The following is a 12352-nucleotide window of genomic DNA, read 5'->3' on the forward strand; positions in this document are numbered from 1 at the left end:
GGTCCGGGCTGGGGATTTGAACCCGCCACCTTAGGTGTACATGGCTGGCGCCTTAGCCGGTTGAGCTATAGGCGCCGAGCCGAGTTTTCAAAAATCTTTATATGGAAACAAATAAACCAATAAACTTTTACTAAATGCCTAGCTGCAAATGGCACTGTACTAAGAAACATATACAATTCCTTGACTCTAAAAGTTTATTACCAAGGAAAGATAACAAACACACAGAGCTGCATACACCTATTTAATCATAAAAGGAGCACAGTAAAAAGGTTAGTTATATTTGCACGGTACTTTACAGTTTTCAGAGTATGTCTATGTATCTTACTGTGATTATCATCAAAACATAACAAATCTAAAAGGCAGGCAGATTCAAAATCATGCCCATTTAGTTTAGTTTTGAGATGAGGTCTTGCTATGTTGCCCAGGCAGCATTTGAACTCCTGGGCTTAAGGGATCCTCCTACCTCAGCCTCCTGAGTAACTGGGCCTATAGGTCCCACATCCCACTATCATCCTCCTTTTGGAAGATAAAATTGATGCCCAGAGAGGGTGGGTGATTTGTTTGAGGTAACATAACTGATAAGACTCAAATTCACAAGAATTGAGTGCATTCTTCACTGTTTCTTTCTATGAGAGCAAACCACAGACAAGCAACCCACATACATAGACCCAGATAAGGACAGCAAGACATGTGAACCCAACCCTGATCCAGAATAAATCTGTAGGAGATGAAGAGAGGCTGATGGAGGAATTCTGTATTTACAGTCTGTGTAGGTCAGATCAATTTATCACACATTATTTTATTTTGTATTTTTATTTTATTTTTATTTCATTTTATTTTGATATAGCATCTCATTCTGTTGCTCAGGCTCGAGTGCTATGGCATCAGCATAGCTCACAACAACCTCAAACTCCTAGGTTCAAGTGATCCTCCTGCCTTAGCCTCCGAAGTAGTTGAGACTACAGGTGTGCACCACCACACCCAGGTAACTTTTCTATTTTTATTATTTATTTATTTATTTGTTTGTTTTTTTGAGACGGAGCCTCGAGCTATCCCCCTGGGTAGAGTGCCATGGCATCACGCTCATAGCAACCTCCAACTCCTGGGCTCAAGCAAGTCCCCTGCCTCCGCCTCCCAAGTAGCTGGGACTACAGGCGCCCGTCACAACGCCTGGCCATTTTTTGGTTGCAGCCATCATTGTTGTTTGGAGGGCTTGGGCTGGGGATTCGAACCCACCACCTTAGGTGTATGTGGCTGGCACCTTAGCCGCTTGAGCTACAGAAGCTGAGCCAACTTTTCTATTTTTAGTAGAGATGGGGTCTTGCTCTTACTCAGGCTGATCTTGAACTTTTGAGCTCAAGTAATCCAACCATCTCAGCCTGCCAGAGTGCTAGCATTATAGACATGAGCCACTTCACCCAGACTATCACATATTTTTTAGACAACATGTCTTGAGCATGAAGCATCTCACCTAAACACCATATGATGGAAAATACCAGGAAATAGAAGGAATGTGGAATACTTCTCAGAACACTATGGTTTTATAAAATAATAATAGTTCCAAAATCATTTTAAACTGTTCAGAAATCTCTTAATTACTGTTGAGCAGTTAAAGAAAGTAGGATACATGCCCTAAAGTAGTTCAGCCAGATACTTCGATATGACTAGTTTTATGTTACCATGCACAGGAGCTTGTTAATTAAATTGGATTACTGCAAATACACAAGTTTTCTTTTAAGAAAACACCCAAGGGCAGCGCCTGTGGCTCAGTGGATTGGGCACCGGCCCCATATACTGAGGGTGGTGGGTTCAAACCCAGCCCCAGCCAAACTGCAACAACAACAACAACAAAAAGGAAAGCACTCAAGTTACTAAATCTTCTTTCCCTGACTAACAAAAATGCCTTGGAAAAACTTAATCACTTTAAAAAAATGATGCTAAAGATTACACTATTTCTTTTTTTTCTTTTGAGACAGAGTCTCACTATGTTGCCCTCAGTAGAGTGCTGTGTTGTCACAGCTCATGGCAACCTCAAACTCCTGGGCTTAAGCTATTCTCTTGTCTCACCCTCCCAAGTAGCTGGGATTATATGCGTCCATTACAACGTCCTGGCTATTTTTTTTTGTTGCAGTTCTCATTGTTTAGCTGACCTGGGCCAGGTTTGAACCCACCAGTCTTGGTGCACGTGGCTGGCACCATAACCACTGTGCTACGGGTGCCAAACCTACACTATTCCTTAAGAAAATTAAACTGCCTATTGGCTCAATCTGATAGACACGAAGTTAAGTGAAGTGAACTCAAAATGATAAGTGATACAAACTGAAAATTCAGTAAAACAAGTAGATAATTTGAAACTAAAGGAAAATGTACCTTGCAATAAACCAGCAGGATTTGTGATTGCTTGTGGTATATGACTGATCCTGGAATAACATCCTGTCTTACTAATATCTGATCTGAAGAATGGAGAAAAAAAAAAAGATATGAGAGAGAGAAATAAATTATACAACTTTATGATATTTCTCAAAAACCAAAAAAGCAGTACTGATACTAGAGAGGACACATCTTGCTGATGCTCTGAATTTATGATCCCAAACTTACAATGAACCATGGTGCTCTGTGAGTATCACCAATCCACAAGAAAGCTTTCTATACACATAAGGAGCTACAATTCCTTTACCTATTCTCCCAGTGATTACCTAAAATGCTAAACCAGAAGTTGTATGTTACTAGTTTAGAAAAATAACTACTAACCAGTGGAGAAATATATAGGATGCTTAGGATTTAAGCTGACCCTTTCATCTCTGCCCAAACAAGTCCCAATTTCCAGGTTCCTGGGAAGCTCCAACTACCTCTAGGGTAGGTCAGCTCCCTCTGTGGCTCACATTTCCTTCTGTCTACCAAACTGGGAGAGCACTGACGAGCCTTAGAACGGACCCGGCATGATGCTGGGCTAGATTCTCACCAAGCTGCCCAGATATTTTCATTATATTACCATAATAAAATTAACCAAGTCGCTTTTACACTCCCTGAAAAAAAAATTTTTTTTTAGACAGAATCTCACTATGTTGCCCTTGGTAGAGTGCTGTAGTGTCACAGCTCACAGCAAACTCCAACTCTTGGCCTTATGTGATTCTCTTGCCTCAGCCTCTCAAGTTGCTGGGACTACAGGCGCCCACCACATCATGGCTATTTTTTTTGTTGCAGTTGTCACTGTTTAGTAGGCCCAGGCCAGGCTCAAACCCACCAGCCTTGGTGTATATGGCCGGCGCCCTACCCACTGAGCTATGGGTGCTGAGCCTGAAAATCTTAAAGTAGGAAATCACTTTAAAATGAGATAGGAACACTGCTCTGTTTACTTCCCAGGTTCTTAGAATGATTAAATGAGAAAATAAATGTGAGCAGACACTGCAAAGAATAAGACAATAAGTGAAAGTAAAGTATTATCATTATTGAACTGAAACAATCTAAAAGAATCCTTACTTCTAGTAAATGTTACCTATGGTAAAAAAAGATACATTCTCGGGTGATGTCTGTGGCTCAAAGGAGTAGGGCACCAGCCCCATATATGAGAGGTGGAGGGTTCAGATCCAGCCCCAGCCAAAAACAAACAAACAAACAAAAAAACAAGAAAAGGAGATACATTTTCATATAGACCAAGAGTCCTGAAACTACTGCCTGCGGGCCACATGCGGCCCACCCAGGACATTTATCCGGTCCGCCGGGTGTTTTTGCCGCTACTGCCTGTCCTGCTTAGCAGCCGACTTGTCCCAGGGCCCACAGTCCAGCCCTCCAACGGTCTGAACTGGGCCCCTATTTAAACAGTTTGAGGACCCCTGATATAGACCATATTGAAAACATCTTCCATATCAACTATTCAAATGTTAGTACCATCAAAGACCAGGCTGTCAACTTCTACCAAATCCAGAAGTTTAATGGTATTCTCCATCCAGAGTGTCTGCAAGGGAATCTGCAAATAAAATTAAAGACGGTATGATAAAGCGATACACTCAACCCTCAAACTCTTTTCTTTTCTTTTCTTTTTTTTTTTTTTTTGAGACAATCTTACCATGTCACCCTTGGTAGAGTACTGTGATGTCACAGCTCACAGCAACCTCTAACTCTCCGACTTAAGTGATTCTCTCACGTCAGCCTCCTAAGTAGCTGGGACTACAGGCGCCTGCCACAGTGCCTGGCTATTTTTTGTTTGTTTTTAGCAGGACAGGGTTGGGTTTGAACCCACCAACCCTGGTGCATGTGGCTGGTGCCCTACCCACTTGAGCTATGGGCACGGCCCCTTCAAACCCTTTTCAACTGCTATTTTGTGTCAATCTGGTCTTTTTTCCTAATTAGAGGAATTAGGAACTCAGTCACTAGATTTTATGGAACAGAACATGTGACCCTCTATATCAGTATTTCCAAGATTTATAGGATCTTAAACATTTAAAAATCAATGTTTTTATCTTTTTTAATATTTCTAATTACATTTTTATACCCATTATAAAAATCCAAATATTACAGCATTTGTGTAAGCAAAACTGTTAGAAAGATATAGATAGCATTTTGTATCTCTATCCCAGAGGAGGCCAGTAATAGTTTCATGTGTATTTCCCTGCCCCCCCAAATATTATTATAAAAATCTAAAACATATTGTTTTATAAGAAACTTTTGTTACTTAACCAGAAGCCATGGACAACTTTTCATCAGTACACACTTTCCTACTTTACTCTTACTCGCTGCACAGTATCCTATTTTATGAATGTATCATAATTTATGCAACTAATACCTTCATAATGGATATTTCAATTATTTTCAATTTCTTACTGTTCTAAAATGTGGTAACAAACAGATTTGTAGATATATCTTTGAGCACTTATATATTTCTGGAAAATAGTTGTTGTTGTTTTTTTTCAATGCCTAGGTTAAAGAGCATCATTTTATTGTTAAACTGCCTTGATAAGTGAGAAAAAATGGCAATTATATTGCTGTTTTTTATTATTGGGGCTGAGGAGCTTTCCATGTATTTACTTGTGCTTTTTATTTCTCTATAAGCTGCCTATTTATGCCCTTTGCCCATATTTTTTAAAAACTGAGATGTTTATCTCATTAATGTGCAAAAATATTTTCTGTATTTAAGAAATCAGCCTATTTTAGGATAGGTGCTGTGGCTCTTGCCTGTAATCCTAGCAGTCTGGAAGGCTGAGGCTGGCGGATTGCTCGAGCTCAGGAGTTCAAGACCAGCCTGAGCAAGAATGAGACCCCATCTCTAAAAAATAGCCAGGTACTGTGGTGGGTGCCTGCAATCCCAGCTATTTGGGAGGTTGAGGCAAGAGAATCTCTTGAGCCCAAGAGTTTGAGGTTGCTGTGAGCTGTGATGCCACAGCACTCTACTGGGGGCAACAAAGTGAGACTCCGTCTCAAAAAAAAAAAAGGAAAAAAGATCCTAGAACTTGATTTAAATAGGTTAATAAAAGTTAATACAGGAAATAAATTCTCTCAAACTTATGAATTAAATACATTTATTTTAAGATTATAGCTCATTCCCCTATTTCACAGATGGAGAAAGTGAGGCCCAGGGAAATGCAGCTATTTTCTCAAGGCTGGCACAGCTAGTCAGTGGTAGAGCCAGGGTTGGATCATTTTCTGATTCTTAGCCGGTGAGCTTTTTATGACATCCTTTAAAGAGCACATTTAACTTTCAGAAGAATTAGGTTGTTGTAATAACTTGAACATTAAATCAAAGAATTAAACAAATTTGAAGAAAAAGTTCATAGGTATTCATAATCTTATATACAGTATATCATATTTTAGTATAATATCTTCTATATTCCAATGGCTCATTTTTCTTTCATCTGCTCTTAAAAGTTATGAAAATTTTCATGTGTGTAATTTTTTTCTTCTAAGAACTCAAAATATTTTTGAAACATGCTTACTGACTAAAGATTTATATTTACCAAGGGTAATAAACATGCTGGGTATACACTCAGAATATGCAATTTTGTTCTTGAGGAGGAAAGCTCACCTACCATTAGAACATAACAGAAAGTAAAGGGATGGTAAGAATATAATCACTTCAGTGTCCACCATCATTACTGTCAAAATCATATATTTTCATATTTAGATACACATAGCTTTTTTCCTTTGATCTTGACAGTTGTGTACATGGTCATTAACCACATTTTCGGGGTAAAAAAGCAGACGCTCAGAGAACAGGCAGGCCTTGCTTTTGGTTAGTAAAGGGCTGCTTTAGGAATCAAATGTCACCTTCTGGCTCCAAGATAAGTGCTTATTCTTACAGCACAAAGCTTTTCTCCATGGAGGAAAGGTTGGAATTGCGGAAGATAAAGGTCATTGTGTAGTAAGTCAGAGATGTGAAGAGATTTCAAGTTACTGGCCTAAAATGCATCTCAGGAAGTTGTCTATTTGGCATCTCCACATGGATGTCTTCTAAGTATCTCAAACTTAACAGTGGCCAGAAAAGAATTATTTATTTCTCTCCTTAAATTTGCTCCTCCTGGCTCGGCGCCTGTGGCTCAAGTGGCTAAGGCGCTAGCCACATACACCTAAGGTGGCGGGTTTGAATCCAGCCCGGGCCCGCCAAAACAACAATGACGGCTGCAACCAAAAAATAGCCGGGCGTTGTGGCGGGCACCTATGGTCCCAGCTACTTGGGAGGCTGAGGCAGGAGACTCACTTGAGCCCAGGAGTTGGAGGTTACTGTGAGCTGGGATGCTACGGCACTCTACCCAGGGGGTTAGCTTGAGGCTCTGTCTCAAAAAAAAAAAAAAATAAATAAATAAAAATGTTTAAAAAAAAAATTTGCTCCTCCCTAAACATCCTTATCTCAATTAAATTGTACCACTATTTACCTAACTGCTGAAGCCAAAAATCTATGATAAATAAAATTTATCCATATGATAAATCTATGGATAAATAAAATGTGATATAACCATACAATAGACTGTGCTGTAGCCATAATCATGATGCTAATTTCTCTCTTCTCTTCCCATATTCCATCAGCCAATTCCACTGACTCTGCCTCCAAAGCACAGTCTGGACATTCTCTTCTTTTGTTTTTTAGAGACAGGATCTTGCCATGTTGCCCAGGCTGGCCTTGAACTCCTGATCCCACTTCAGCCTCCTGAGTAGGTGGGACTTCAGGGTTATGCTATGACCTCCTGCATGGATGTCTACTTCTTTCTACTCGCTATTACCATTGTCCAAATTGCCATCATCTATCACCTGGGCTACAGTTCCAGCTTCTTGACTGACCTGCAGCCCATTTTCCAGCAGCAGCCAGAGTAACTTTTTAGCAACACACACTTAAACCCATTACTCCCTGCTCAGGCCCTCCCATGAGGGCCAACTACACATCAATCTTGCCTCTGACCTCATCTTATGCTACCCTCCACCTTGCTGGTTACATTCCAGCCACATCAGCCTCATTTCTGTCTCTCTAACATGTCCAGTTCTTTCCCACCTTGGATCTTTTATTTGTTTTGACAGTTTTATTGAGAGATAACTCACATACCATAAAATTCACCCTTTTAAAGCACACACAGAGATGTTTAATAGATTCACAGAGCTGTTCAACCAATACCATTATTTTTTTCTTGCCTAATTTTAGAACATTTTCATCACCCACCTCCCCCCAAAAGCCTCACACCCATTACCAGAAAGTCCCCATTACCTTTTCTCTCCAGCCTATGGATTTGCTTCTTCTGGACATTTCATATAAATGGAATTGTATAACACGTGGCTGTCTGTGACTGCCTTCCTTCACCTAGGATGGTGTTTTCAAGGTTATGATTATGGCTGCGGCACAGTCTATCGTATGGATATACCACATTTTATTTATCCACTATTAGCTGATGGACATTTGGGTTGTTCTCCTTTTTGTCTATTTTGAATAATGCTGCTATAAACATTCAGGTACAAATTTTGTATGTGAAAATTTTAAATTCTCTTGAGTATAAACCTAGGAGTAGATATGCTGGGTCATATAGGAACTCTGTTTAACTTTCTGAAGGACTGCCAAACTGTTTTCCAGTGATCGCACCATTTTACATTCCTGTCAGCAATGTATGAGGGTTCCAAATTTCTCCACATCCTTGTCAACGTTACTGTTTTTTAATTATAGCCATGCTAATGAATGTGAAATTATATCTCATTATGATTCTGATTTGCATATCCCTAAATGCTAATGAAATTAATCATCTTTTCATGCGCTTATTTGCCATCTGTAGATCTACTGAGGAGAAATGTCTAATCATATTCTTTGGCCATTTTCCAACTGGGTTATTTGTCTTTTTACCACAGAGTTATAAAATTCTTTACATGTTCTGGATACTATACCCTTATCAGATATATAAATTTGCAAATATTTTCTTCCATTCTTTTTTTTTTTTCTTTTTTTTGAGACAGAGCCTCAAGCTGTCCCCCTGGATAGAGTGCTGTGGCTTCACAGCTCACAGCAACCTCCAACTCCTGGGCTCAAACAAGTCTCCTGCCTCAGCCTCCCAAGTAGCTGGGACCACAGGCGCCCGCCACAATGCCTGGCTATTTTTTGGTTGCAGCCATCATTGTTCTTTGGCGGGTCTGGGCTGGATTTGAACCCACCGCCTTAGGTGTATGTGGCTGGCGCCTTAGCCACTTGAGCCACAGGCGCTGAGCCTTTTTTTTTTTTAAGGCGGAGTCTCAAGCTGTCATCCTGGGTAGAGTGCCATGGCTTTACAGTTCACAGCAACCTCAAACTCTTGGGCTTAAACAATTCTTTTGCCTCAGCCATCCAAGTAGCTGGGATCCAAGTAGCTGGGACTACAGGTGCCTACCACAATGCCCAGCTATTTTTTGTTGCAGTTATCATTGTTGTTTTAGCTGGCCTGGGCCAGGTTTGAACCTGCCAGCCTTGGTGTATGTGGCTGGCGCCCTACCCACTGAGCTATGGGCTCCACCATCTCCCATTCTTTTAGTTGTCTTTTTTATTTTCTTGATAACGTCCTCTGAAGCACCAAAGTTTTTCATTTTGATGAAGTCAAATTTCTCTGTTTCCAGTTTGGTTGCTTATGCTTTATGGCATCGTAAAGCCACAGACTCTTAATTCTACTGTATTGTGCTATAGACAGTACCATATTATTTTGATTATTATAGCTTTGCAGTAAGTTTTGAAATTGGGATATGGAAATCTTCCACTTTTGCTATTTTTCAAGATTGTTTTAGCTTTTCTGGACCCCTTGCAATTCCACATCAATTTTAGGGGCAGCTTGTCAATTTCTGCAATACCAACTATTTTTTTTTTTTTTAGACAACAGTGTTTCTCCTATTTCTTACTTTCCCAGGTTAGAGTGCCATGGGATCAGCCTAGCTCACAGCAACCTTAAACTCCTGGGTTCAGCAATCATCCTGCCTCAGTCTCCTAAGTAGCTGTAACTAGAGGTACCTGCCACAACACCTGGCTAATTTTTCTATTTTTTAGTAGAGCTGGGTCTCACTCTTGCTCGGGCTGGTCTTGAACTCCAAAGCTCAAGCAATCCACCTGTCTACACCTCCCACAGTCCTAGGATTACAGGAGTGAGCCACCATACCAGGCCCCAGACCTCAGTTTAAATGTCAGCTCAGAGAGGTCTTCCCTATCTACCCAACCTAAAATAACCCCCAGTTATTCTATCATATGATCCTATTTTAACTTTCGTCAAGGAACTTATCACACTATTTGATATTTTCCTAATTTATTTGCTTATTTGGTGTCTATCCTCCCACACTAACTATATCTCTATTACCCTGCACACTGCTTGACACACTTGACATATAATAAGCCTTCAATAAATAGTCTGTTTAACGAATGAATAAATAATAGCAGCTGTCATTTAATGAGTACCTAGTCTATGTCAGATACTGTAAAATAAAAGACACACACACACACACACACACACACAAATATCAGCCCTAATCTTCTGCTGAACAAACTAAAGCTCAGAGGTTAAATAACTTTCCCAAATCTACGAGTTAAGAAGTAGCAGCCATAAGATGGAACCCAGATCTAACTGGCTCTAAAGTCCATGTTCACAGTGCCATTTGGTGGCAGCAGAAAAAGTATAGGATTGAAGTTAGACAGATTTCACTCAAAACCTGACTTTCACTCTCATTAACCAGCAATATGACATTGGAAACAATAACAATTCATTGGGCGTCTACTTTAAGCCTCTATTCAACTTTAAAATGGCATGCTACAGATATCCAGTGGTAGTTCCCCATTTTACTCATCATTAATAACAGAGGTGGTCCATTGAAAACTATAGACTTGGTAGGCCCAGAGTTCGAATAACATAAGTGACTATCAAAATGAAGAAACACTCCCCCCCCCAAATTTGTCAAGGAACTGAAATTTAACTCAGATATTTAACAAGCTATAACATTACAACTTCATTTAAATACAATATAAAGAAATCAATCATTTAAGAATTTGTAAAAATTTGACCAGAGACAGATATACTGGAAAAAGCACTGGATTAGGGGTTAGAAGATTTAGATCCTTTATTTAGTCACTGGGCTCCCCTAAGTTAGTCATCTCATTTTCATTCCTCTCACCTATGAAATGAAATAATAAACCTTGGTTATGATAAACTACAAAATACATGTATTTGAAAATGCTTTGTTAATTCTAAGGCCTCTACAGAAACTTAAAGTTTAAAGAATACCTTGAAAACAAATTTCAGGTTTCCTAAGTATAGTTTATGAGATCCATTCCTAAATAAAAATATTGAGAAAGAAAATTACACACAAAAACACCAATTAGGTAAAATTGTGCCCTAACTTCCCAACTTACTATATCTCCAATGGCACGATAAAGTCTGAATATTTGCTCTGAAGTTTGTTCCTCCCACTTTATACAGCTGGTACCAGCAGAAATCTTAGGGGCTACAAGATAAAGCCAAGAGCAAAAATGAATGTCAGGTTCTATATCCATGCACTGATAAATTATTAATGCTGAGTTACAGATATAAAATAATTCATTATAATAGTCTCAACAGGCTTGGCACCCGTAGCTCAGTGAATAGGGTGCCAGCCACATACACTGAAGCTAGCAGGTTAGAACCTGGCCTGGACCTGCTAAAACAACAATGACAACTCCAGCCAAAAAATAGCCAGGTGTTGTGGTGAGCGCCTGTAGTCCCAGTTACTTAGGAGGCTGAGGCAAGACAATCGCTTAAACCCAAGAGTTTGAGGTTGCTGTGAGTTGTGACACCACAGCACAATATCAAGGGCGACATAGTGAGACACTGCCTCAAAAAAAAAAAAAAAATAGTCTCTCAATTTTTCTGTATATTCAAAAATACTAACAGAAAAACATGGGTGAACTTCTTTATAACCTGGGAGTAGAAAATGCCCTTCTAATTATCACTCAAAGTTCAGAAGCAATTAAAGATAGATAAATGAGACTACATAAACTTTTTTTTAAAAATAAGAGACAGAGTCATGTTTTGTTTCCTGATTGGAGCACAATGTTACAATCATAGCTCACTGCAATCTCAAACTCCTGGGCTCAAGTGATCCTCCTGCCTTAGCCTCTCAAATGGTTAAGACCACAGACATACACACTACCATACTATGATAATTTCTTTTTTTTCTTTGGTAGAAATAAGAGTCTCTCTATGTTGCCCAGGCTGGTCTTAAAACTCCTGACCTTAAGCAATCCTCCTGCCTTGGCCTTGCAAAGTACTAGGATTACAGACATGAACCACTTTTTTATCTGCCATAAATTAAAACAAAAAGAAATGAAAAACTAAAACAATTTGTAACTTATATCACCGAGGACTAATTTCTCCATTATGTAAAGTATTCCTGAAAACTGAGAAGAAAAAGACACGATAGAGGCCAAGGAGGGAAGATCCCTTGAGTTTAGAAATTCAAGATCATCCTGAGCAAGAACAAGACCCCATCTCTACTAGAAATAGAAAAAGTAGCTGGGTGTCATGAGGGGTACCTGTAGTCCCACCTACTTGGGAGGCTAAGGCAGGAGGATCACTGAAACCCTTGAGTTCGAGGTTACTGTGAGCTAGGCTGATGACACCATGGCGTTATAGCCTGGGCAACAGAGTAGGACTCTGTTTTCACAAAAAAGAAAAGAAAAGAAAACAAAAGACCTGATGCAAAAATGGGCAAAAGATATAACACTTCTCAGCAAAAGAAATACAAATAGTCCTTAAATACAGGAAAAGATCATCAACATCACTCACAGGAATAATTTGCATTAAAACTGCTCCAAGAGGCTCGGCGCCTATAGCTCAACCGGCTAAGGCGCCAGCCACGTACACCTAAGGTGGCGGGTTCGAATCCCCAGCCCAGACCTGCCAAA

The 12352-nt window shown here is 39.7% G+C and overlaps 1 protein-coding gene across 1 annotated transcript in view; it reads right to left on the minus strand.

Annotated features, from left to right (window-relative positions):
* The window catches only part of MTFMT (mitochondrial methionyl-tRNA formyltransferase), a 24122-nt gene that overhangs the window by 896 nt on the left and 10874 nt on the right, over positions 1 to 12352 (minus strand). The window contains 3 exon segments of the mRNA XM_003784425.2: positions 2371 to 2453; positions 3889 to 3967; positions 10823 to 10914. Of these exon segments, the coding sequence (XP_003784473.2) occupies positions 2371 to 2453; positions 3889 to 3967; positions 10823 to 10914 (254 nt within the window).

The sequence above is a fragment of the Otolemur garnettii genome, unplaced genomic scaffold, assembly GCF_000181295.1.
Source record: "Otolemur garnettii isolate 467f Iridium unplaced genomic scaffold, OtoGar3 scaffold00011, whole genome shotgun sequence".
In the NCBI taxonomy this organism is placed as follows: Eukaryota; Metazoa; Chordata; class Mammalia; order Primates; family Galagidae; genus Otolemur; species Otolemur garnettii.